The following is a 26,958-nucleotide window of genomic DNA, read 5'->3' as shown; positions in this document are numbered from 1 at the left end:
CTTTATGAGGCAAGTATTTTTTTTAAAAATAATTTAAATGGACGGTTTTCAACTTATATTTCTTTCAAAATGAAAGTCTGCGGCTTGACCTTTTCTTTTTGCCTCTAATAAAAGATGATTAAGGCCAGTTGGGCCGTCCTGTAGATATGGCGGCAAACAAAATCTGTTGAGGTATTAGGAAACTATATGACACCTTCTTATCATACACCAAATGGTAGAAACGTGGTTGTAAAAGAAAATGTATACTACAAATTAACTTAAATTCCAATTGAAGAATGTTGCTTCGTCAGTGCCTTCAATAATATATTCAACATCCTCCACCAATCCTAAATAGTATATTTGCAAGCAAACATTTAATCTCTGATTCAAAAGAGAATGACATTATTTCAATATTAGTTTATTTCTAAAGAATAGTGTGTATTTTTTTAAATTTAAAAATAATTTAATATGAACTTGCTATTTTACCTTTAATAATAAAATCACAAATGTTATGTTACGTTTAAAACCACAAGTTACAAATGTCATACAATTATATTAGGACATATTTAAGATCATAAATTTTAAAAAAATTTATTCCTTTTTAAATTAAACTCGATACTCAAGTCAAAACTATGCCACATAAATTGAAAAGGAGAAAGTATGACATTTTTTTTGATTTTTTGTATTATAGTGCACCGTCAGATCTTCGAGTAAACTTATTGCACAGATGAGAATCTCTTCCATTTAACAAAAATAACGAGAATCTCTTTATTTATGGTTCTTTCCATCTGTCTTTCTTTTAATTTTTAAAATGTTCCTTCGGGGTCCATTGTATCAACTGTCAACTGAAATTTTGACTTTTTAGTGGAAAGCAAACTATATAAAGCCAGTCTAAGTTATAAGTAGTTTCATGCATTACACACAAAGTGAGAGAAAAATACATTGAGAAGAGAACACTCAAAATAAAGATGACAAGTTATCAGGCAATATTGTTAAACAATGGCGAAACCCTACCGATTATAGGTATGGGTACTTATTCCGGCGAAAACGATAGAGAAACAACAGAAAAAGCCATTAGAACGGCGCTCAAGGTAACTGAACTCTAAACGCGTATCGCTTTTTTTCATCTTCGGTTTTGAATTGAAATTTAATTTGGCGGTTTCATCTCTACGTATAGATGGGGTACAGGCATTTTGACACAGCGAAAATATACGGTTCGGAGCCGGCAGTAGGAAATGCAATAAGAAGAGCAATATCTGAAGGAGTGGTGGAGAGAGAAGACATTCATATCACTTCTAAGCTATGGTCCAGTGATCACAATGATCCTATTTCTGCACTTCACCAAACTCTGCAGTAAGCACCGTAAACTTGTCATTTTACGCTGAATGGTAGTAGTATATTATTATAACCAGCAAAACCTTATTGAGACCAAATGTCTCCTTAGAAATCTTCTTAAATTTCATGCACAATCACACTATACCACATAAATTGAAAATTAAAGGAGGGAGCAGTTGTTTTTCAGTATTCCTGAAAAAACCAACATGCAGCAGAAAGGCCGACCAAAGGTGTTTGCTTCTATGGCAGTAATTATTAATTAAACCATATTGTTTTTGTAGGAGGCTAGGGATGGAATACGTGGACTTGTATTTGGTGCATTGGCCAGTGGCTTTGAAGCCATGGGTTGATTATCCAATTCCCAGAGAAGAAGACTTTGAGACATTAGACATGGAGAATACCTGGTCTGGCATGGAGAGGTGCTTAGAGATGGGTTTGTGTAGGTCCATTGGCCTCAGCAATTTCTCATCTACAAAAATTGAACACCTTCTCGACTTTGCTTGTGTCACTCCTGCTGTCAATCAGGTATAATCGAAGTTTAAGTTCTATGCATTTATTAGATACTTGTTTTCTTTTTGGTCTGTTCAAAAAAGAATGACCTCTTAAATTGGAACGGAGGGAGTAATTATAATCACGTAAAGATGAATGATAAATTTTGACTTTTTTGTACTATCAGTGTGGCATATAAAACTTAAATCCTATTGCAATAGAATATGCCGTTGACTTTAACTTAAATACACATGCTGTGTAAATTTCTTTTAGCTACTAAGTCACCCAAAAAATATTTAGAAGTAATATTAAATTTGGAAAATAAGATAAGTTACCTCCTATACAACAATTAAAAATAACTTGATAATGTATTTTTTTTTTTTTGCACTATCATGTAAGCTAAACTCTATGACGTTACGCTAACAGCCAGTTACTTGACCTTTCTCTCGGGTCAAATTTATATCTAGCTTAGCTTCTGGTAAACTAATAAACCCAACCCCCTATTCTTGTGATAACTCACAAAATAGAAAAAGAAGGAAAAACCCCCCAAACAATACACCCCCCCCCAAACATCATTAGAACACGTATTCCTGTGTACGTTTGAGATTCTATAATTCTGGCATTCAAAGAAACTTTATCACAAAACCACACAGCATAAAAATATTTATGTAAATGATTGACTTCTACAGCCTTGCTGATGAGTGATGACTTATGACCAAATAAATAAATATAATTTCTATCAGCGTTGACAATTGACACTTTTTTTAGTTACATATATCACATTGGCCTATGATTAATATTTGATACTAATTAATTAAATGATGTTTCAGGTGGAAATGCATCCAATGTGGAGGCAACGAAAGCTGAGGGCATTATGTGGAGACTATGGAATTCATGTAAGTGCATATTCACCTTTAGGTGGTCCTGGAAATGCCTGGGGAACTACTGCTGTGGTTAATCATCCCATCATCCAATCTATTGCCCTCAAGCATAACGCAACTCCAGCTCAGGTAATTATAAATTTTAGGATAGCGATATTGGGTGTTAGTAACCGCGTTCTGAATTTAAATTTTTATATTTAATGAATTTCTAAATAAAATTTCAAGATCCGAAGTCTGGACTAAAAGCTATTGGGTTCAGCTGAATCCGTAGCTCTTACCTTCTAGCTCCATCTCAATCACATATATAATTTCTAAGGCTAGACCAAGAAATTAATTAATGTTGTTCATTAGTACTAATATTTTTATTTATCACAGGTTGCGTTGGGATGGGGGTTGTCTCAAGGATCTAGTGTTATAGTGAAGAGCTTCAATCCGAGAAGAATGAAGGAGAACATTGGAGCCCTTGATTTGACATTGGACGACTGGGATTTACTTGAGATAGAGAAAATGGAGGAAAGGAAGATAATGAGGGCAGAGTATCTAGCCAATGATACTACAAGTCCATACAAGACCATTGAGGAACTTTGGGATGACGAGATATAATATAATTAAGGGATTTTCCTTTAATTTAGCATTGGCATTGTGCTTAATCTACAATTATTTTTTAAAAAAAATAAGAAATATCAATGTACTTGCTAGTTGCATAAATTGATAGAATCGAAAGGATCGATGTTTTTCTTGGTATATCTCATCTTGTTCCGCGAAGCACAAATATTGAAAGAACAAAAATGACCAACTATAGAAAATTGGGATGAAAAAAACGTCCATAATTAACAATTACTCTTCATCGCACAGGTATAAATTAAAAGATGTAGAATTGACAGGCGATCATCAGATGCTCCATAAAACCTTTCTTACTAATTATTGTCACCTATCGTATTTGTATTAGAGAAGAAATTATACTAAACCTATAATGTGATGATTATAATAAATGACTAGAATATTGATATTATTTTATTAATATACTTTGTATTTTTTTGGATCATTAATTGGATTAAAAATGAGATATATAAGATATATATAATTTTACATTAGATAAACTTTTTTATTTTAGTTTTAACCATGACTTTTTCTAAATGATTTTGGAAGAAGAGTTTTAGAGAAGGATATGTCATTTGATTGTTTTATCTCAAATTAACTAATTTCAAACTTATTATCGCATATTGAATGTTGTACAAAATTAATACCACATTTGTGGTTTAAATAATCTCTGAATTGCGTGTCCCAAGTAAATTTTTTTTTTAAACTGAACACATGATAAAATAATCTCATATTCTATACGAAGATTAGAATTCTTATCCCTTTCACCGGACAAACTCTGTTTATGAGAGGGGGTTGGGGGCGGTGAATTATGTGCTTAAGAGTAGGGATTATGATAACGTGTGAAAATCCCATATCACATGACTTTGATTTTAGAATATAATTTTAGAGTCCCAAGCAAGTCAAACACCCCCCCCCCCCCCCCCCCAAAAAAAAAAAACCCCCAAACCCCAACACGTACATTCGGTCTACGCTCTCTCTACACTTCCCTTATTAGTAACTTAATTCGCAGAAGATGATTTTAAGCTGTTTCCTGTCTTCTGTCAATATTGAGTCTAAAAAAGACTCTAAACAAAGCAACACCACTCGATTTAGATTATATGTTCGAAGAATGATACATCATACACACATGACTTTACAAGAATAATTTTTGATAAATTGCTTAATTTAAGCGTGAATTAATTTTCGTTCTCTTTTATTTATTATTTTTACTTTTTGCATGTTCCTTGAAAAAATATTAATTAAAAAATAATTTGATTAAATTAGCTTTATTTATTCTTTAATCTCAATTTATTACTACTTCTAGTTTTCACCATGTTAATATCTCTCCACATTTATTAAAGTGAGGGTAAAATTTAAAAAAACATTCTATTGTTTATTGAAAATGAAATAACTATTTTTAGAAAAAGTGACAAGGTAAAACGGAAGTGAGGGAGTATTTAGTTTCGTACTTCCTCCGTTTACTTTTATTTGTCCACTTTTGACTTTGCACTCCCTTTAAGAAAAAATAAATAAAACAAGTATTTTACAATTTTACCCATAATAATGATAACATTTCAAAAAGTCTCGAAAAATAATTTAGGAAATAAGTAGTTAATGATAAGGATAAAACATAAAAAAAAAATTGTCTTTATTTTAATTTGCTAAAATAAACAAGTAAAAATGAAAATATATTTTTAGTACATTAGAATGAGGAAATACAAACCAACCCCAATTAAAATAATTATTCAAAGTCCTTTCTTTTCAAAAAAAAAATATAAAGTCTTTTCTTTTCAAAAAGTCCTTTGGAAATTGACATCACCTACATCCAAACATGTTTCCGAACAAAAAACAAACAGCTATTAACACACACAACGCGCATTCTGTTTGGAAGTTGGCGTAATTAGCATTCGCATTAAATGTGCCTCTAGTGAGTAGTGGCCATTGCAATTAATTAATTAATGCAATAAGTATATATTATTACAATTAACATTCTGCTGGCCTAACTGATACGATCTCTTTATCGGTCGCATGATTGCTTAAAAAAGATCATCGTCCCATTATTTTTTAATGGTTGACTTAAACAAACTCTTTGAGACAATTGGGAAGTGATTAATTTAATTCTAACCCGTCCATAACCCAAGGGTTAAGGGCCATCAAATCCAAATATATCTTAATCTCGATTAACACAGCACAACATACTTCCATCTCTCTAGAAAACCTTTATTCTGCAGTTACACTTGCTGGTAATGTATAACTACTACTTCCTAACTGATCTATTTTAGATGTTTAATTTAAAGTCAAGGGTGGAGCCAGGAAGTAGCTTTTTTGGGTGGGGGCACAAGAAGATTTTCTTGATTATAATGGCTTTTAACTTGTGATATAAGGCCGATTAACATTTTTATTATAGGCTATCAATTGTTGGGAAAATAATATCCCGCTTAGGAATAATATCTACTATAAATAACAATAAGACAAGAGAGTAACAAAAATATCAAATTTTTTAACGGGTAAAATACAATACCCGAGCGGAGCAATATTACAACTTAGTAATGTCAAGAGACTACTACAACTTCGAAAGAAATAACACTCTTTATTTTAAATACCTCACTACAATATTACTCACACTCACTATTTATTTCACAGACTACGATCTGTGGATTACTCTCTCTAACTTTTATTACTTCTCTCTGCTTTTGGTGTGTTTACAATTGAGAGAATGCCCTCCTTTTATAAGGCAAAAAAGTCGTGGGCTCAAAGTATTCTACATGAGCAATTTGATTCTCCTTCACATCTTTCCAAACTTGGTCACCAAGTATAAACTTCAGCCAAGTATTATTATATAGGCACATGCCTATACTGATGGGATGCACCCCACAATCTCCCCCTTAATTTTGATTTTCCTTTTTCATTCCAAGTCTTGATTTCAAACTTGAGAAGCTTTGTAAAGATATCCACAGCTTGATCATGAGACTTCACATATTTTAGTTTGACTTCCTTTTTGGCAATGCATTCTCTAATAAAGTGATATCTTGTATCTATATGCTTGCTTCGATCATGATACATTGGATTCTTCGCGAGTGTTTGTGCGGATTTGTTGTCAATACAAATCTCTGTAGCTTCAATCTGTTGTAAATTGAGCTCCTTTAATAATCTTCTCAGCCAAATAGCATGACATGTACAATACATGATATTGATGCTACATATTCAGCTTCACAAGTCGAGAGAGTAACAATTGATTATTTCTTTGAACTTCAAGAAATAACAGAATCACCCAAGAAAAGCACAAAACTAGTTGTGTTTTTTCTATCATCACTATCTCCCGCATAATCACTATCACAAAATTTCACAAGTTTGAAATCACTAGAAGAGGAGTAAAATAGCCCAAAATCAATCGTACCTTTTAGGTAACGAAAAATTCTTCTAGCGACTTTCAAGAGAGTGGAGTTAGGAGCTTCTATGAAGCGACTTACTACTCCAACTGCAAAGAGTATATCTGACCTGGTACAAGTCAAGCACCTCAAACTTCCCACAGGACTTTTGAAAAATGTGGGATCCATTTTTTCTCCTTCATCAAACTTGGACAATTTTGTCCCACTCTCCATTGGCGTGTTCACGGGGTTGCAATTGAGCATCTTGAACTTCTTCAATATCTCTTTTGTATAGTTTTCTTGAGAGATAAAAATTACATCTTCCATCAGCTTCACTTCTAGGCCCAAGTAGTATGACATGAGCCCTACATCCTCTATCTCGAACTCGCGGGACATATCTTTGTTAAAAGCTTAAAACAAACTTGGGTTATTACCTATAAAAATAAGATCATCAACATAGAGACAAACAAGCAAGATATCTCCATTACTATGAACTTTAAGATAAAGAGCATATTCATGGAGACAACGAGTAAACCCATTGTCTTGAAAATACTTGTCGATGCAACTATTCCATGCCCGTGGGATTTGCTTCAATCCACATAAAGCTTTCTTCAACCGCAACACTTTATCTTCATAGTTTTTTACCACAATGGTTGTTCAACATAGACTTCTTCTTCAAGATAGCCATTCAAGAAGGCTGACTTGACGTCTAGTTGATGGATCTTCCACTTCAATTGCGCCACCAAATAGATCAACAAACGAATTGTCTCCATGCAGGCAACAAGTGCATAGACTTCTTCATAGTCAATGCTTTGCCTTTGTGTGTATCCTTTAGCCACAAGTCGTGCTTTGTATCTCTCCACTTCTCCATCAGCATTCTTCTTTATCTTGTATATCCATTTCACTCCAATTGCTCATTATCCCTTGGGAAGAGTTGTTAACTCCCAAGTGTTGTTCCTCTCTATTGACTCGGTCTCCTCCTCCATGGCTTGTCTCCACCTTTTGTGTGTAACAACTTCATCAAAGTTCATTGGTTCACTATCAGCAAAGAGACAACATAAAAAATCAAAATTAGTAACTTCTTTTATGTTCTCATAGAGCTCTTGAATACTCCTCGTCCTTTGCGGCTGTTCATTTGAACTTTATTGAGAAGAATGAGATGCAACATTGGTTGGAGAAGGAGGTGAAGTTGTATCCTCCACGGGTTCCACAGTCTCTGGTTCTTCTTCATCACCAAGGTATGGAAGAAAATCATCTGAAGTTTCTTCCTGAGCTTCCCAATTCCAAGCCAATTCTTCATCACATTCAACATCACGACTTACCACCACTTTGCCGCTACTTGGGTTTGTATAACTTGTAGTCTTTTGAACTCGTATCATAGCCAACAAACATATGTTTGACACTTCGATCGTCAAGCTTCGCTCTCCCTTGTTATGGTACATGAGCATATGCTATGCTCCCAAAGATTCTCAAGTGCTTAACACTTGGCTTTATTCCGCTCCATGCTTCTTAAGGGGTTTGATCTCTAACATTTCTTGTTGGAGACCTATTGTTCAAATAAGCTGCACAAGAAATAGCTTCGGCCCAAAATTCTTTGGGCATACTTTTAGCTTTCATCATACATCTAGCCATATTAAGAATCGTTCGATTCTTTCTCTCTACAACTCCATTTTGTTGGGGTAAATAAGGTATCGTTAGAGGGCGATGAATTCCATGAGACTAACAAAAGTCATTAAATTCTTTTGAAGTGAATTCGCCTCCTCTATCGGACCTTAAAACTTTTATTTCATAGCCACTTTATTTCTCCACAAGTACTTTAAAATTTTAAAAAACAACAAAAGCTTTAGATTTTTGGTTTAAGAAATAAACCAAAGTCTTTCTACTAAAGTCATCAATGAAGAGAAGAAAGTATTTACTTTTACCAAAGGAAGGTGGATTGATTGGTCCACACACATCAATGTGAACAAGTGGGAGTGGCATGGTTGCTCTTGACATGGACTCCTTCGGAAAACTCCTCCATGCATGTTTTCCAAGAAGACAAGCTTCACACAATTGATTGGGATGGTTGATTGATGGTATCCCATGCACCATGTTCTTTTCTCCCATTGATTTGAGCGCTTCAAAATTTAAGTGCCCAAATCGCATGTGCGAACACCATGATTCATTTTGCACATTAGCCTTCAAACACTTTGCATCAATTATCTTAAGATTCAAAGAAAATAATTTATTCTTTGTCATATGCACTTTAGCAATTAGAATTCCACTTGTATCTCTAAGACAACGATGCATATTTTTCATGTGAATATCATATCCATTTTCAAGAAGTTGTCCTAAACTCAAAATATTATTTTTAATTTTGGCACATAATAAACATCTTGAATTAACTTATGGCCACCATTTTTTATAAGAGATCAGAATCGTACCTATTTCTTCTATTTGAATCTTTGAGGTATCTCCAAAGGACACATTACCTCTCACCGTCTTATTGATCTCCACACACTTTTTTTTGCATCCACACACATGATTGCTTGCTCCATTGTCCAAATACTACGAGCTACAATTATCCTTATCTTCTTCCTTGAGTGCCAACAACAATGTCGACTCATCTTATACTTTCTTGTTCTTAACAAGGTTAGCTTTCTCTTCAACATTGCTACGACATTCCCAAGAGTAATGGCCAAATTTATGACTATTATAATACTCAATTATTGATTTGTCTAACCTTTGTCTATTATTTTCTTGATTGTAGCCACGTCCTCTTCCTCCTTTTTGTCCATGACCACGACCTCTGAATGTTTGGTGGATTTTAACTTCATTGTTGAAGTGTTTATCATTACTTCTTTCTCTTCCATGGCCGCCACGACCTCGTCCCCATACATTCCCTCGATAGCTCTTTTCACCTCCATAATCCTTGATGGATGACTAAGTATTAAGAAGTTGCTCCAATGGCACTTCTTGTCTCATTTTGATCTTTTCTTCGTGGGCCTATAAGGAACCCTACAATTGCTCCACCGTCATAAAGTCTAAATCTTTAGACTCCTCAATAGCACAAACCACAAAATCAAATTTAGGTGTTAAAGTGCGAAGGATCTTTTCTACCACACGGACATCTTCTATGTCCTCCCCGTATCTTCTTAATTGATTCACAATAGCTTTCACTTTTGAACAATAATCCGAAATGCATTCGGATTCTTTCATTTTCAAAACTTCAAAATCAGCCCTTAGAGTTTGAAGTTTTACCTTCCTCAACTTGTCAACTCCTTGGAGAGAATTTTGTAAAATATCCCAAGATTCCTTTGAGGTGGTAGCATCTGCCACATTCTCAAACATGGCATCATCCAAACATTGGTGGATGAGCGTGAGAGCTTGTTGATCCTTCTTACTTGTCTTTGCCAAGACATCTTTTTTATTTTGAGGCAGAGCTTCCTCATTATCAGGTTTTGCATACACTCTGTCTACGATTTCTCACACATCCGGGGAGCCAAGAATGGCTTTCATGTGTAGACACTATTTCTCATAATTATCTTTTATGAGACGGGGTTACTGAAAAGACAGTGGGCCATTATTTGCCATGGCTTTAATACCACGCTTTGGAAAAATAATATCCCGCCTAGGAATAATATCCACTATAAATAACAATAATACAAGAGAGTAACAAAGACATCAAATCTTTTAAGGGGGTAAAATACACTACTCGAGTGAAGCAATATTACCACTATAATATTACAACTTAGTAGTGTCAAGAGACTACTACAACTTCGAAATAAATAATACTCTTTATATTAAATACATCACCACAATATTACTCACACTCACTATTTATCTCACAGACTACTATCGGTAGATTACTCTCTCTAACTTTTGTTACTTCTCTCTGCTTTTAGTGTGTTTACAATTGAGAGAATGCCCTCCTTTTACAAGGCAAAAGAGTCGTGGGCTCAAAGTATTCTACGAGAGCAATTTGATTCTCCTCCACATCTTTCCAAACTTGGTTACCAAGTATAAACTTCATCAAGTATTATTATATAGGCACATGCCTATATTGATGGGATGGACCCCACATCAATTACAAAATTTTTATTATATAATTTTACTTACAATTACCTTGTTAGTCACTTGAGTACGTAAATAATTTTTATATTGCCAATGCATTAAATTTAAACACTTATTATAGTGATAAAATTATAGGTGTAATAATTAGAGTGGAAAAGTATATACAAGATGAAAGTTTGTTTTCTTCATGATTTGTGCTTCTATAGCAATCCAAATATACAACAACAATAACAATAACAAATCCAGTATAATCTCACAAGTGGGGTATGAAGAGGATAATGTATATGCAGACCTTACCACCTTATGAAAGTGATTAAGAGGCTGTTTCCGATAGACCGTAGGCTCAAGGACAGAAGAAAAATGAGCAGTAACAACATTAAGATAAGATGGTAAGATAACCCAAGCGAAAGAAACAACATATAATAATAGAAATATAAGAATAGGAAAATATAAAAATTATGGAACAGAGATACCCTCCTATCAAGGGTTATGTCCTCAGTGTTATATCCTGGCTAATCACATCTCTCCATAACCGTCCAAATATATAAGGAAAAATACTAGGGAGGGCGGCGCTAGAAGAAAAAATTATTTGGACCATTAGCCTGCCTAGGTTCATGTTTAGAGTCAATTCAAGTTTTTGTGTACTCAACATTGTATTAAGTAGTATTAATTAATTAATAAATCAAACTTCTTATTGTCAAATCATAAAATATTCAGAAGCTCTTTTGGTTCATCTATTCTCCCTTCAGAAAACAAAGGGGGGTCTCCTTATTCTTCTAATATTTCCAGTTTTGGGCCATTTGACTTTATTAGTGCACCATTTTTTTATTTTAAAATATGAAGGGCGGTTTTTAGCTACATTTCTTTCATTTTTAAATGGAAGTCAGCGGACCTTCTCTTTTATCCTAATATAAATTGTTTCTTTTACATTAATTTAGTGATTAAGGCCAGTTGGGCCGTCCTCCAGATATGGCGGCAGACAAAATCTGTTGAGTAATGTATTGCACCATCACATCCGAAGGTTTTGACTTTTTTTTGGTGGAAAGAAAACTATATAAACTGAGTGTAAAGACAGTGGTTTCAAGCATTAGCATATACTATTAAAGTGAGTTAAAAAAACAGTGACAAGAGAGCAGTCAGAGAGAAAGATGAGAAGCTATCAGACAATGCTAAACAATGGTGAAACCCTACCAATTATAGGTATGGGGACTTATTCTGGCGAAAACGATAGAGAAATAACAGAGAGATCCATTAGAATGGCGCTCAAGGTAATTAATTGCATCAACTTTTAGCACATACTTTCCTTTTCTTCTTCAGGTTTCATTAATTAATGGTATGTTTACATGGAAATTTATTTGGGTTATTGTTTCGAGCAGATGGGGTACAGACATTTTGATACAGCAAAAATATATGGTTCTGAGCCGGCAGTGGGAAATGCATTAAGACGAGCAATTGGTGAAGGAATGGTGGAGAGGGAAGACATTCATATCACCTCTAAGCTATGGTCAAGTGATCACAATGATCCTGTTTCTGCACTTCACCAAACTTTACAGTAAACACCGATCGATATGCATGCTTTTTAGTTACTACTCTCCTCCGTTCCATTTTGCGTCAAGTATATTATAAATATATTTCTATATTTGGAAACAGTTTGACTTTAAAATTCTCATTTTACTCTTAATAACATGTTTTATATCAAATGAAGTCAAATTTAAAACCACAAGCTCTAAAAAAATTCTTTAAAAAGAAAAAACTTTGTGTCTGGTCAAAATAAGTCAGATAGATTGAAACGGAGAGTGTAGTTGTTTCTCAATATTCATAGGAAACCAACATGCAGCAGAAAGATCGACCAAAGGTGTTAGCTTCTGACAATAGTAATTAAACTATTGTATTTGCAGGAGGCTAGGGATGGAATACGTAGACTTGTATTTGGTGCATTGGCCAGTGGCTTTGAAGCCATGGGTTGATTATCCAATTCCCAGAGAAGAAGACTTTGAGACATTAGACATGGAGAATACCTGGTCTGGCATGGAGAGATGCTTAGAGATGGGTTTGTGTAAGTCCATTGGCGTCAGCAATTTCTCATCTACAAAAATTGAACACCTTCTGGATTTTGCTTGTGTCACTCCTGCTGTCAACCAGGTATTAATTTGCAAATTGCAATATACGAAGGCTTGTGAGCATTTGAGATTCTACAATTCTGAATTAGATATCTCTTTGGTTGACCACCGTAGACCAGTTTATTCTGCTTGTGTATGATATTTGATTCTAATTAAATAAATGGGGTTCAGGTGGAAATGCATCCAATGTGGAGGCAAAGTAAGCTGAAGGCATTATGTAGAGAATATGGAATTCATGTAAGTGCATATTCACCTCTTGGTGGACCTGGAAATGATTGGGGAACTACTGCTGTGGTTGATCATCCCATCATCCAATCTATTGCCTTCAAACATAATGCAACTCCAGCTCAAGTAAGAAATGTCTCTAAACAATGACACACATACACAAACGTGCAAATATATACATTATTAAGCTAGAATATGGAAAAAGTAACTAATTGTCCTCTTTGTTGAATTTTTCTTTTATTAGGTTGCTCTAAGATGGGGATTGTCCCAAGGATCAAGTGTTATAGTGAAAAGCTTCAATCCAAGAAGAATGAAAGAGAACATTGGAGCCCTTCAATTGAAATTAGACGAATGGGATTTACTTAACATAAATAAGATGGAGGAGAGGAAGATTATGAGGGGAGAGTGGCTATCCAATGACACTACAAGCCCTTACAGAACCATCGGGGAACTTTGGGATGACGAGATATAATTCTATCAATGAAATTGGTCTTTTGGCTAACTTTAAATGTAAAGATAGAACATGCATGAATGTACTTGCTACTTGCATATATAATATTTTGATGAAAGAAAAAGAGTTCAAATTTATTCCTAATCTATGATTGGAAATGTTTAAGATTATCTATGTTATACTTTAGGTCATTGATATCCTTGCTCTAATGAACATTTGAAATCGTCGACATATTGACACGGGAAATTCCACTTATCAAAATACTTGTGGAAAATATTCTAATTTATTGCTCCACTCTCTCGCTCTCTCGCTCTAACCTAGCCACCTCTTGATGGTTTATTGGTAATTTTTTAAAAAGAAGGCAACACTTTTAAATTAAGCATGCGCTTCAAAATTGGGAGGAACTTAGTGCGAGCATGTGTGCCTCTGGTGTCTACGTCTACATTAAAATAAAGTATATGGGTACTACATAATTAGTGATATACTGCTGGTCTAACTGATACGATCATTACTGGTAGCATGATTGCTTAGAAAGAGCTCCTGATTAATTTTCTAATTGTTGACTTAATAAGCTTTAGGGGAGTGCGTTAATTAGAACTAACCCAAAGGTTCAAGGACCATTGAAAAATTCGAACATATCTGAATCCCTTATGCACAGTTGCACGCATATGCGCAATAACATATGCATAAGGATAGCTACCCTACAATGAAATACAAACCTTTTTCTTTTTTCTTTTTTGGGGGTGGAGCTGAGGGACCTTTGAATTTTGATGTTTAAAAAGGACATTGACCGGTGGGCCACCGCATAAATGATCCAAAAATATTTGGGGAAGGGGAGCAGCCCCACAAAACTCCTCTGCCTCAGGCCATGTTTAAGGTCAAATTTCTGTTTAAGCATTTTACTAATAATATATAGGCTTCTTTCAAATATTAAAATAGCTAGCCTTAGCACTAAACTACTCTTCCTTCAGTTGGGCAAAAAAACAGACAAAAAAAAACGGGGATCTCCATATTATGTTAATATATTTCCAGTTTTGGGCCATTTGACTTTATTAACGCACCATATTACTAAAATTTAAGCGGGCGGCTTTCAACTAAATTTCTTTCAAAATGGACATCAGCCGCTTGACAATTTTCTATTCTGTCCTAATAATAATTTGTTCGATTTTTTTTCTTCTTCATTTTCTTGAGTGATTAGGGCCAGTTGGGCCGTCCTCTGGATATGGCGGCAGACAAAATCTGCTGTGTTAGGAAATTGTATCACTTGAAACAAAAAAGAGTTGTACGATAAAACTGTCTACACATTCCCCTCATTCAGGTGGTAGAAGTAAATTATGGGCGCCTTAAAGGCAACAGAAGATACGAGATGATGTTACTCTTAACAGCTTAAGACTTCTCAGGTAGTCAAACTTTTAAAACAGAGCAGGATTGCCCTTGGCTGAATGAACTACACAAAAGACCATATGGTAGAGACAGCTTCTGTGCAGCTCATGCAAAGGTGAAATAGATCTACTGAGGCGATGCAAAGCTTTATATATCTGCAAAGGTAGTAGACGGACTTAATAGTTGGCTGAGTACCTTGTTCATCAAGAATATTGCTGGCAGTAATCTAGTCTTTGGCTATCTGCTCATTGTTCCCCCTAGAAACTTGTGCTGTACCTTGCTCGATACACTGAGAAGCACAAGAAAAAGTAAGTCATGATTTTCACTTGGATTATATCATAACCTCTGTTTCAGCTGTGTAAAACATCAGACAACTAAAATCTTTGACTTTCCCAGATGAAATCAACAGTGACTAGGGGTGGCCAACGGGCGGGTCGAAAACGGGTAATGCAAAAAACGGATAAATTTCCGACCCGACCCATATTTAATACGAATAAAAAATGGGTTAACCGGTGGATAATATCCATATTATCCATGGTTTCTTGAATATGATCACTTTTGGTGGGAGAATTCCTAGTCTCCCAAACTTGAGGAACCCCCAATTTGAGGCTTTACAAATGTAAAAGTTAAACCCATTGGTTACCCATTGGTTATCCATTTTCTAAGTAGATAATATGGTTCTTATCCATATTTGACCCGCTTTTAAAAAGTTCATTATCCGACCCATTTTTTAGTGGATAATATGAATGAATAACTGTTTTCTTTTATCCATTTTGCCAACACTAGCTGTGACCCAGTGACAATCAACAAAGTAAGCCCCAGGAAAAGAATAACACACTGACAAATTACCTGTAGAAGATGGTTGTGCAGCCAATCCAATGTTTGTGGAAAAGTTGTAGCTGATATGTTTACAACTGTTAAACCCTGTCAATAAAGAATGCAGCCCCATCGGATAAAAATTGTGAATGTTATACGTTAACAAATCAATAATCCAACTAAACCACAAAAGTCAGGATGTAGTAGGTAAAAGTCGATTCAGACATATCAGACATGGAAAAGAAATTGACAAATGGTTACTTTCTCTTTTTTGTTTAATTAATTAATAAGTTTAATAAGAAAATCATTTCTTTTCAGCCAACTTGCATACTAATATCAAATAAAATTTTACAGCGCTTTTATTTTATTGTACCTGACTACCTGTGTCCATAATTCACCATGCGTTAAATTGGGTTTTTAGTGCATGCATAGACCCATGAAGTAGTATCAAGAATTCTTGAAAAGAATCACTTTTCCATAGCTCAGACAAATTTATATGAACTGCTCAGCAAGTCCCTTCGACCACAAGAAAAATATCCTACTCTCAATTTTTTGTACTCTGCTTTTGGTGTTCCCCATTTTGCATCTTCCACTATATTTTCCATTAAGTTATCACACAAGAAAAGGAACAGACCAGCCAATAGCGAACTAAAACCTATGACTTGGATGCTATGCTCAATTTAGGGGTCCCCTTCTTTCCTCTAGCTCTATTTATTCATCTGGATAAAGAAAAGAATTTGAAAGAAATGGACGCCTAGATTCAAACTACAGATACTAACTGGCTAGCTGCAAGAACACGCTATTGAAATAGCATCGTGCACGACTAGCTGCATTTAGGAGGATGACAGTCGACTTTAGTTCAGGAAGTGCAGCAAGTACTTGAAGATTGGTGCCAACTTTTTAAATTGAATAAGAACCAGATCTGCAATGATGGCATTGTATGGGTTATAGTAATACATGGCTTTATGCATCAAAGCCATTTCTCCCCCTGCAGAACATGTTTAAGATCAAATGTCATCACCTAGGGGAATTCCACTATTAGTAACACTCCTTGAGGAGCATTTTTTCCGTATAGCGATAGATTAGAAAGCTTTCATCACACATTTGCACTCACTGGATTGCTTAAATTTGCCCACAAAAATGAAAGCCACGTGAATCCAATACCAATAAGACACATAAATAGTCTGGTGAAATTTCTCTGTTTCATTAGATACTACAGTAGGTTTTCACAATGCAGATTAGGCTCTTATTGGCAGGTTGATTAGTTCTTGATTTCTCCTTGGATAGTTTTTATCTATGTGGAAGAAGGATTTCCAAATTTGTATATGGATGCTTATGAAAATGATAACTCAGGCTCCCAACATGTTAAGTTTATAGAAACAAATAGAAAACGAAAAAGCATACCTGTGACGTAAACGAACAGAGATAGTCCTGTATAGTCTTCAAGTTAGTTATCAATTTATCTTTGTCCTGAAAAGAAAGTCAAGAGAGGTTACCAGCTAAAGAAGACAAGAAAAGGGAAAACATTCAGATAGAAATACACTGTACATACAACAAGAATCACTAGGCCTCCATTCGTTCCAAAAAAGTTGGTTGGCTATATGATTCCTCAGTGACCATATTTCTCCATTTAAATTCCTCTAAAGCCAACATTATATAGAATGAAAATAAAAATAAAGAGTACTAGAAGTTCTCTATCTTTTCTATTGGCATAAAAATCTCTAATAGCGCTAAAAGACTCATACAAAGCATAGGACCAACAGAAAACGAACCAACATGACGAAAACATATTCTCAACTAATCAGTATCACCTATATAGATAAGAAAAATTGTGCCCTATCTTTCCCTAAGTTTGCATGGATTCCAAGAGCAAATACACTACGTATCATGCGTGTGCTTATTCACAACACACGCATAAAATAGAGATAGGATTGAAGCCAGATATAGAGAAAGGGGTGGAATTTTCTTAAATTTCTGTAGAACTGATAAGTGGTGGTGGAGCCACATATAAGGAAGGTTGTTCAATTAAATCCCCTTCGTCGAAAATTATACTGTCCAAATAGGATAAAGGTAATGTTTTTGTACATATATAAACATTTGAAATCCCTTTGACATAAGTGAAGCTTTACTGTAATGACAAATAAGCATTTTTGGCATTTTTTTAATCCCTTTATTAGAATTTCTGGATTTCTTCCAGCTTTGCAACGTAGAATATCACTGGCTGGAGTAGGTATGGGGATAACAAAAATTCATTTCTTTTTATTTTCTTTTCCTTTTCTTCTTTTTCTTGGGGGGTGGGGGGGGGAGTGGGTATGGGGATAACAAAAATGAACTGTCATATCCCTAGCTGATGACCAGAAGACAATATGGTAACTTCAATTTATTATGAACTCACCTCACTTGGATAGATAAAAATACAAATAAAGATGAAAGGATCATTAAATTGGTGATCTTCGTAATGAGTTTAAACTTGGTAATCAGTATATATATCATTTTCAAGCTCAAAACATTATCTATTCTCTTTTTCTAAGTGTAAGTGGAAAACTGATGTGTGAAGAAAATTAAGGAGAAACGAGGATTATATATCTTCAAATGGGTTTTTCAGCTTTCCAAATTGAAGGGGAACAAATCTTGAACGTTTTATATGCTTCAGAAGACATATCATTTTGGACAAGATATTCGTGCTCTTTCTTACTCATTCTTCTTTTTTTTTTTAAGAAAAAATTTATTCTTAATTGTCAGAAAAGGTCTCCACCACCGTACATGTGCAAAGATTAATCCAAAAATCAATTTCTTAATAATTTAGACCAAAAATAAAAGAAGAGCACATGTGTATATCAATCACCAGTGATATTTTACTGATAAGGACATATATCACAGATTTTGCAGAACTCAGGTGCTACTATATCAAAATCCACCCAATTGAATTATGGATATGTTAAACTTCCATGTTCACAGATAATGATAAATAAGAGATCTCAACAACTTGTGGAACCTGGGTAGGATATTTCTCACTGCATGTGCGAGTAGCTACCCACTCCTCGAGCAATGCCTGCATAAAAGACATAACTTAGTCAATAAGGTAAACATGGGACAAATTATGAAAAACAGTTTACTCCCTGTATCCTGCTTTATGCAATGGATAATAATTTAAGATTATGATTGAGGATGATAACAATGGACTCAAATTCAGTTGCATACTATACCGGCAGCAGGAAGGAGACAAGTCAAACAAGTATATTTTTTGGGTAGTTTTTATAGATAGCTCAGTTGCATGCAAATTTGATTTGTTTAATCAATTTATAGTTTTAAAATTAGAAGACACTGTATAGCTACTATTTTTTATATAATAAAAAAAAACTATCAAAACTTTCGGGATGTTTGAAAAGATAAGTGAACCGCAAAGGAGGGGGGAGATGGAAGGAATAAGATAATATTATGGATATCCTACTATTCCTGCGCATAACTGAGGTCCTCATAAAGTATTGGGAGCAGAAGTAGCAAACTCCATACAAGTAGATGGTTGGCTATTTCAATTTTACTCTTTTGTTCTACTGGAAATGGATAAATCTACCTTTAGTGGTTGTCTCTCTAATTAACCTCATCTCCCATGTCTTTGACTGACAGCCAATAATCATTCAAACAATTTAACTTTGGAAGAATGTAAAAACTGAGGTTCAACAAGGAGCATCTCAACCGATGAAGATATCACATGAACCATTACAGTTTACACTTCCATAATCAGCTGGATTATATTACCAACCCCACCGTCCTATTGCCCTTTCCTTTCCTAACTATTTAAGGGTTCTTCCTTAGTAGCTGGGGGTTGACTAGTGTGCATGCAAGGAATAAGATAAGCAACATGAGAAACATGTTTTTCCACTAAACAGAAAGAAAAAAAAATCAAGCTATTTGATGAAGTTAGTTTAGCGTAAGTTAAGACATCAGTTCAGAGTGAATAAAAGAGGAAAGGACAGTTGGGAAAAGTATTACGGGATATGAGTAAGGTATCATGTAAATGGGTCAACTTGTCCCTCAAAAATAGAAGCTAGAACTGGGTACTTTGGAGGGGAAGATAAAGACTACACCTCTTTGAGTTCAAACCGACTAATGAGCAGATTAGTAAGAAAAGATAGCTGTTCCAAACTGGTACTTAAAAAAGAAACTCCATTTTACTTTGTCATCTCTAAGATAACAAGGCTTAGAGAATTCAGAATTCAGATCTGCTCTTTATCTCTCGATCTATTTTAGAGAGAGCATATACAAAGATAGAAACAAGAATTTGAAGATAATATATGATAAATAGACATAAAGTGACCACCTTATGGTCAAACTCAGCCATCCTTAGAACTATAGGTACAATTATTGGTTGAGCACCAGATTTTTCTCTTCTATGAGAAGGATTTTGGTCTGCTCCTGAATCTTTAACTGTTTCACCTGCATTACCAGACAGGCAGTGAGGAAGCATCAAGGGAGGAAAGAAAAAAGAAATAGCTTGAGTAGAGGATTAGATTTTAGAGATGGAAAAACTAATAGAAATGTGCAAAGGCACTTACCCGTATTTTCAAACACTCTATTAACAATGTCCAAGGATTTCAGAGCAGCTGTGAGCTTGTTTGACTTGGAAGATTGTTCTGAATTCATATCCTCAGAACAGCAATCCTTGCGGTCGCTCTGACTGCTGTCTCCAACATTACAATTGCTTTTCTGTTGTAATTCCTTCTGTTCTTCCACCTTCAGAGATTTTGGCCCTGCTTGGTTTGCTGGAGAAGACGGTGGCAATTTATTCTCTTCATCCATAAGGTAAATACTAGGATCTAGGTGTATCCCCTGCCATTGATATATCATCCAACTGGGATCACTCAATGTTCAAGCATTGCTTTTAAATTTAACTGACCAAAATGATTTTCGGCATTCACTACCAATTCAAAAAAATAGTTGATGTGATACAAACACTGATAGAAAATTCTCAACAATACTGTAGCTACAAGGATGATTATACTAGACATCAGCCCTGCTATGCATGCTCACGTGTCAGTACATACATTTCTTTTTTGCATAAAATGCTTTCTTGACTGCCACCACACTCTAGGTATCTGTCTTTCGAGAAAAATTAAGGTAATATTATTAAATTTATGGCACTAAGGGGGTGCTATGTTGGAAAATTATGTTCAAGTAGGCCAAGAGCTTCCTTGTCTCTACCTGCACAGGCAGATTATAATCACATGGCATGTAATGATCTTTACTGTTTTTCCCCGAATACCGATAGCCTAGTGTCCCATTGTTGGAATGGTAACAGCTTAGAAGACCATGTTTTGATCGGGAAATTCCAAGATTGGCTCTCTTGCTACAAGATCTCGATAAGATGACTTTAATAACTGATGAAGCAGATCAATTAATCTGGCTGAGGCAACAGAATGATATCTTTTCAGTAGGCTCTTGCTACAGTGAGTTAAACAAGGTGCTGGAGAGTATTCTCAACTTGCCTTGGAAGATGATATGGAAAACTAAAGCTCCTCAAAAGGTAGCCTGCTTTATGTGGTTGTTAGCTTAATGCCTGTCTGAACCAAAGCAATTTACAGAGAAGGGGAGTGAGCATTTGCAGCAGATGCTGCTTATGCAACAGGGGCGGACCCACATTGGTTCAAGGGGGTTCAATTGAACCCGCTTCGTAAATATTTTTCACTATTTTTGTGTGGAAATTATTTTTTCAAGAACAAATATTGGTATAACAATAAGCAGTTGAACCCGCTTAACCAAAGTTGTGGCTTGGTCGGATGGTTCAAGCGGGGTCAGCTTCTGCTATTGGTCGCGTGTTCGAACCTGCAAAAGCATTATTTGTTTTTTTGTTTCAATTGGTCGAGATGCTGACAGCTTGGCTGGTCCTCCTCGTTATTAGCTTACGCTTCTTCTTCGTCTTCTTTTATTGCTTATTTTAGTTTAGTCTTTTTCCATAGTTATGGAACTTTCTATATGAAATTATTAATTTAGCTTAGCTCTTTTCTGTTTCTTTTTTTTTTGCTAACAGCTAATGCAAGTTAAATTAAAATTAATAAATAAATAGAGTTTGCTAACAGTATTTTAATATAGACCAAACTTATATTTGTTACAATATAATTTGTAAAATTTTCTGAAGTTCAATAACTTGTTAAATTATAAAGGTAAATATATATATATATATATATATTTGAAAACAGTATGGCTTGCAAACAAAATTTAGAGCTACGGGCAAATTTTCTTTAAGGTTTTGTTAGAATCAAAGTAAAGAGCACTAGGTAAACCCTGTTTGTTTGTTAACTCAATATCGCTTTTACTGTTGATTATTTTTGAGGACTTCAGTATATGTTTGAACCCGCTTGTATAAAAATCTGGGTCCGCCACTGTTATGCAACAAGCTTGACGAGTTCAGCAACTATCTTTTTTTGCATTACACAGTGGCAAGGCAACAACGGAAGCTGCTTTCCAATCTTTTCAACTTGTCTTTTGTCATGCCTTTCACTGTTAAAGACCTGTTTACTGTTTGGGGCAAAGTGGGATCAGCAAACCAGCAAGAAGTTTGTGGGTTACAGTGCCAACTTTTATCTGTTGGGTTTGTGGACTAAAAGAAATGCAAGATGTTTGAAGGGAAAGCTGTCTCTGTACAAATGTTAAAAGTACAAATGTCTTTGGTTTTTGGCTTTTTGGTGCAACTTACAGGATGTAAAGGATGAAAATAGCATGTTAGATTTCATCTGTATAGATATATGCCCCTCTTTTTGTTTTTGTGCACAGGGGTTTTTCTGACTTGTACCTAAACAGCACTTTCTTAGTGCTTTGCTGTTTATTTCTATATAATATATAGTACTTATCACTTCAAAAACAAAAATGCTTGTACAGCGTCCCAAGGATAGAAAAAGCTCTTCCGACACTGCTATCAATGCAGATTCACCAATAATATGCCTTGGGACTTCACCCGTCTCTCTTCCCTCTCTCCTAATCTCAAATTTAGACGCTCCAGATGAGCCTGGGTGGAGATTTTTCCCTTCTCCCGGGTATCTTTCTCCTTATACGTGTTAAATAAGGCAAATTTTCACTTTCTCATATCATTTCCTTCCCACTCATAAGTTACAATGTGATTGCCACTTTTTCTATTAGTAGTGATGCATAACCACATATAAAGGAGCTCAAACTGTGTTATCAGACAAGCAGCCTTTCATTTTGAAGGTGCCAGTGAGTCCAAACTAGTAAGTGACAAGATCAAGATAGACTTAGAAGCAGAAGAAAATACTCATATCGATATCAAATGCATATATAAAGACCTCCAAGGTTTTAGAACTACTTGGTTAATTGGGAAAAAACAAAATGCTAATATAGAAAGTTAGCTCCAACACATCCATCACTTTCTTAAGTGATTGGGTCCTCTTACCGTGAAGCGCAGTAGCGGATGTTTAAAAAGGTATACAATTATTTGCTTTAGATAGATATATCAATATTAGGAGATAAAGCTGCTTTATAGATTAAAGGCACACCCTCTGGGAGATTCGAAAGAGCATGTTTCCTCCACAAAATTCCTTCAAAATTCAATTAGTTTTAACTATGGCTGGGGCTTAATGTATGATCTTAGACTTCTTATCTTGAGAACCCATTTTCTGCCAGTCACAATGCTACTTTGTTTCGTTTTTTCTCTTTTTTTCTTTTTCTTTTTCTTTTTCTACAAGGACCAGTCACAATGCTTTTTTTCCAATCAGATGTCAAAAAGAGGATTACTAAGAAAGACAGGGAGGGCATACAAGAAACATCTAAGCGTGACAAATAAGCAAACACAAAAACACATTATGCAGTTTATGGAGGACAAATAATACCTCAATTATAATTGGTTTTCCATCTTTCATAGCTTTCTTCAAATCACCAGCCAAACCTACAAAAGATATTGAGATACTGATTGAATTCCTTGATATGTTCCAGAACAGTTTTTTACACCAACAATTACCTTTCCTTACTATTCTGCATTCTCTGCAAAATTCGGTTATTAGCTCCTCTGGTGAGCTGAAATCGCGTCCCCATACAGGAGAAGATGCCAAAGGTGCACTAACAAAAATAACAAGGTACATAAGTATTTGAGTGCTACATAATATCACACTTCTCAGACAATCTTTAGCTAAGCATGAAGAAATATGAGTATGCAATTTTCTGTAAGGAACTGGTAACCGTAATAACTAAATCTGCAGTGTAGTTACATACTCTGTTGATGTCCGTAGCAATTCATACACCATGTCAGTCTGGAAAAAAAGTTGCACATAAAAGGATAAGCAAGCCAGGATAAATAGTATGTGTTTGCCCAAAGGAAAAAATTAGAAGCAGAACCAGTAAGGGTATAAAGACTAAAGAAGACACCTGCAAGACGTTTGGCAAGTTCAGCCTTTGGGCAAGCTGGGTTGCAATAGTAGATTTTCCAACGCAAGCAGTACCACAAACAAGAATTACCAAAGGAACTCTCAGATGGTGAAATCTAAGAAGATAAAGATAGCCAAAAAAGAGTAAGCAACATCAAATGTTAAATTAGGCCGTTTCAATCACTCCCTTCTTCATTGCTCCCTCCTTTACAAAAAAAGTATAAATAGAAAAAAACACAACAGGAAAAGGAAGGGAAAGTTGACAAAGGAAATATCACCTACCTCGTAATCATTTTATAACGGTTTATATACTCTTGTCCAAAACCTCTTCGCTCCATAAGCTGCACGACATCCAAAATCAGTATTATTCATCCACTTTCAGAATTTTGAAAAACTTCTATGAGAGAGGAAGATCAAATCACATAATACAGTGTCAACTTTTACACAAACTAGTATAAGATGTTCGCAGAATTAAGAAAAAGAAATCAGAGAAATCTGCTCTAAATATTTTTGTGGAAAATCTCTTCTTGTATGACTTTTTTGATTGAAGCAATAGGTTCTGCACAGATTTCTTATGGCAGTGTTGTTCTCATCAGACAATCAACAGATGAATGACCTTTAACACCCCAACCAAAGGGTTGGTCCCTGACGACGACGACAACAACAACAACCCAGTATAATCCCACTAGTGGGGTCTGGGGAGGGTAGTGTGTACGCAGACCTTACCCCTACCCTGGGGTAGAGAGGCTGTTTCCGATAGACCCTCGGCTCCCTCCTCCCACCTTACTCTTGGGGTGACTCGAACTCACAACCTCTTGGTTGGGAGTGGAGGGTGCTCACCACCAGAGCAACCCACTCTTGTCACCCCAAGAGCAAGACATTTTTATTAGTTAATTGAAAGCGTGAAACAATATTGTGTGCATATTAGCACTCCTACATGGGTAATTCAATCTGAAACACGAACATTGTTGTGTCAAATATAAGTTGTAGACACCACTAGATAGGAATAATTAATTGCCAAAAGACAGAAAGCAAAGCTCAAGTTAAACTGGATCATCATCAAGACTCTGTTTTCACCACCTTGAGTGCATTTGCTAGTTAAAGATGTCAACCAAATAAGATCCTAAAATAGAAACTTCTCAAAATGCCTAATGGATGAAATAATGAAGCAATTTTGCTTATGCTTAGATTCATTCAATAAAAGTGCAGCAGCTCACAATAATTCCCAACCACAGAGAGAAAACATGAAGATGTTTGATGACAAGTTGCAACTGGGTAACGAAATCCACTCACTCGCAAGAGGTACTTGGGGGGGGGGGGGGGGTATTTAAAAATCATATCTCAATACATACAGACAATGGAATGAGCAAAAAATATCCATAGCAGATTATTTTAGATAGTTCAATATTCATGGGAAAGTTATTTGAACTGCTAAGAAGAATTGGAAGAGGAACATAACCGAGAGCAAGAAATGTGATACCTTGAACAAGTTTGCCTCCAAATCTGATTGTGAGCTGCGTAAGAAATAAGTGAGTGAGTTTTATGGATCAAGTAGGCTAATAACCCAATGAGAAGAAGACATAAAACTTTGATGTCATACACATCGAGTAGGCTGTTGTCAACAAGAAGCTTCTTAAGCTCAAGAGCAATTTTGATAGCCACGTGATTTGGTATCTGCAAACGAGAAGCAATGCATATTAACTCCACATTCATAGCAAAAGATTTCTAGAGGTCATCCAAACCTCGGAAATTTGCAAGGGACAACATGAATAATCAATACAAATTAGCCAATTTTAGGAACAGCACAGTAAATCATCATTTTTTCCAGTGATGTTAAAATTTGAATAGGAACAATGCTGGTAAGTAACAACTTAGTCAATCAATTAAGAGCAAGCAGTGGAACTTAAGGCAAAACCTACAAAGACACTTTTTGCCTTATTTATATCACAACTGATAAGCTGAGCCGATTCTCTCGTAATTCCAAGTTGATAGTAAAATTTAATATGTTAGTTTAGAAAATAAAATCGGATTCAATTCATAGAATGATTACTTTCTGATTATGAATTTGCATGTGATTCAACAAACTTAATTTGCGGCAGTAACTGTTGCCAAGGTAAAAAGGTAAGAAATGCAGTAAAAAAGAACCATATTGAACCTTAGTGACAGTGAGCATTCTGCTGAGCAAAAATCTAGAGAGAACATAGTAGTGATCGGCATTGTCACCTAGCCATACTTTCACCTGAAACACACGCAAAACGAGTATATATATAAAAAAAAAAAAAACAGAAATTAATCGAATAAGAATTGTAATTGTAGCAGCAGAACTGTACAGACCTTAACGAAATCGTATTTGGAAGAAGCATTTCGGGTGGAGAAACGACGAGCTGGAGCATTACTTTCGACAGCATCATCTTGTTTTTCGTCTGCTTCATTTGTGCTAGGGCTTTCTATTACAACCGCCTTATCCTTCTTCATATCTCTCGGAGCGTTCCCGCCGGGAAGGTGATGCCGGTAATTGCGACGGAGAATATGAACAATTTGCTTTATAAACTGCTTTTGTTTGCACTTTGCACCAATAAGAAAGGAACATAAAACTTTCGTCTGGCGTCTTCCCTAATCTTTTGGCAAATTGTAAAGATTAGAAATTAAATTTGAGGAACGTTCATTTCTAGAAAATTGTAAGGGATATTGGGAGGAAATATTTCAACATAATCTTTCCCAATTTGATTAAAAGAAAATAATTAGTAAAAAATTCTTGTATTTTATTTATAAATTAAAAAGAAAAATCGGTCTGAAAACCAATTGATCTCATCTTTTGGTTTGTCCTTTTCTCCTAATAATCACCATGTAGTAATTACAGTAGTAAATAGTTTTTGCAATTTCTTTATGAAAATATACCTTGCA

General features: G+C 35.2%; 4 protein-coding genes across 6 annotated transcripts; 2 read left to right on the top strand and 2 right to left on the bottom strand.

Moving 5' to 3' along the window:
• The first annotated feature begins 917 nt into the window (after positions 1-917).
• LOC104085613 (NADPH-dependent aldo-keto reductase, chloroplastic-like) lies at positions 918-3,394 on the top strand. The gene is made up of 5 exons (XM_009589695.3): positions 918-1,070; positions 1,157-1,332; positions 1,596-1,839; positions 2,634-2,813; positions 3,060-3,394. Exons 1-5 carry the CDS (start codon positions 948-950, stop codon positions 3,285-3,287), a joined length of 951 nt encoding a protein of 316 aa, XP_009587990.1. The 5' UTR covers positions 918-947; the 3' UTR covers positions 3,288-3,394.
• Positions 3,395-6,517: 3,123 nt separating this feature from the next.
• Positions 6,518-7,030, bottom strand: LOC138908002 (uncharacterized mitochondrial protein AtMg00810-like). The gene has a single exon (XM_070198631.1). It carries the CDS (start codon positions 7,028-7,030, stop codon positions 6,518-6,520), a length of 513 nt encoding a protein of 170 aa, XP_070054732.1.
• A 4,555-nt stretch (positions 7,031-11,585) lies between these two features.
• On the top strand, positions 11,586-13,664 carry LOC104085616 (NADPH-dependent aldo-keto reductase, chloroplastic-like). The gene is made up of 5 exons (XM_009589700.4): positions 11,586-11,955; positions 12,064-12,239; positions 12,586-12,829; positions 12,979-13,158; positions 13,277-13,664. The coding sequence occupies exons 1-5, from the start codon at positions 11,836-11,838 to the stop codon at positions 13,502-13,504; spliced, it is 948 nt and encodes a 315-aa protein (XP_009587995.1). The 5' UTR covers positions 11,586-11,835; the 3' UTR covers positions 13,505-13,664.
• LOC104085615 (P-loop NTPase domain-containing protein LPA1 homolog) lies at positions 13,061-26,718 on the bottom strand. Of its 3 annotated transcripts, none has more exons than XM_070197120.1 (16): positions 26,389-26,718; positions 26,210-26,293; positions 25,655-25,728; positions 25,535-25,568; positions 24,337-24,395; positions 24,056-24,170; positions 23,903-23,940; positions 23,652-23,749; positions 23,524-23,579; positions 20,239-20,512; positions 20,004-20,119; positions 18,678-18,734; positions 17,087-17,152; positions 15,716-15,790; positions 15,062-15,155; positions 13,061-13,171 (listed from the first exon to the last, which is right to left on the bottom strand). In XM_070197120.1, exons 1-15 carry the CDS (start codon positions 26,527-26,529, stop codon positions 15,093-15,095), a joined length of 1,350 nt encoding a protein of 449 aa, XP_070053221.1. In that variant the 5' UTR covers positions 26,530-26,718; the 3' UTR covers positions 13,061-13,171; positions 15,062-15,092. The 3 variants fall into 3 exon arrangements, with proteins under 3 accessions (XP_070053221.1, XP_070053220.1, XP_009587992.1); XM_070197119.1 differs by having other exon boundaries at positions 13,061-13,130; XM_009589697.4 differs by lacking the exon at positions 13,061-13,171 and having other exon boundaries at positions 14,764-15,155; positions 26,389-26,716.
• Positions 26,719-26,958: the final 240 nt, after the last annotated feature.

The sequence above is a fragment of the Nicotiana tomentosiformis genome, chromosome 3 (genome assembly GCF_000390325.3).
Source record: "Nicotiana tomentosiformis chromosome 3, ASM39032v3, whole genome shotgun sequence".
NCBI lineage: Eukaryota > Viridiplantae > Streptophyta > Magnoliopsida > Solanales > Solanaceae > Nicotiana > Nicotiana tomentosiformis.
The sequence above is the reverse complement of the archived record's forward strand: the minus strand, read 5'-3'. Positions and strand labels throughout refer to the sequence as shown.

What these genes read in the sequence shown, in the direction of transcription:
- LOC104085615 (XM_070197120.1), bottom strand. Translation starts at nt 26,529, where the DNA reads ATGAAGAAGGATAAGGCGGTTGTAATAGAAAGCCCTAGCACAAATGAA. An exon ending in CCAAATACGATTTCGTTAAG is followed by an intron (nt 26,294 to 26,388) that starts GTCTGTACAGTT and finishes CGTGTGTTTCAG; the next exon opens with GTGAAAGTATGGCTAGGTGA. An exon ending in TCTGTTCGTTTACGTCACAG is followed by an intron (nt 15,791 to 17,086) that starts GTATGCTTTTTC and finishes CTTTATTGACAG; the next exon opens with GGTTTAACAGTTGTAAACAT.
- LOC104085613 (XM_009589695.3), top strand. Translation starts at nt 948, where the DNA reads ATGACAAGTTATCAGGCAATATTGTTAAACAATGGCGAAACCCTACCG. An exon ending in CCATTAGAACGGCGCTCAAG is followed by an intron (nt 1,071 to 1,156) that starts GTAACTGAACTC and finishes CTCTACGTATAG; the next exon opens with ATGGGGTACAGGCATTTTGA. An exon ending in GCACTTCACCAAACTCTGCA is followed by an intron (nt 1,333 to 1,595) that starts GTAAGCACCGTA and finishes TTGTTTTTGTAG; the next exon opens with GAGGCTAGGGATGGAATACG.
- LOC104085616 (XM_009589700.4), top strand. Translation starts at nt 11,836, where the DNA reads ATGAGAAGCTATCAGACAATGCTAAACAATGGTGAAACCCTACCAATT. An exon ending in TCACTCCTGCTGTCAACCAG is followed by an intron (nt 12,830 to 12,978) that starts GTATTAATTTGC and finishes AATGGGGTTCAG; the next exon opens with GTGGAAATGCATCCAATGTG. An exon ending in ATAATGCAACTCCAGCTCAA is followed by an intron (nt 13,159 to 13,276) that starts GTAAGAAATGTC and finishes TTCTTTTATTAG; the next exon opens with GTTGCTCTAAGATGGGGATT.
- LOC138908002 (XM_070198631.1), bottom strand. Translation starts at nt 7,030, where the DNA reads ATGTCCCGCGAGTTCGAGATAGAGGATGTAGGGCTCATGTCATACTAC.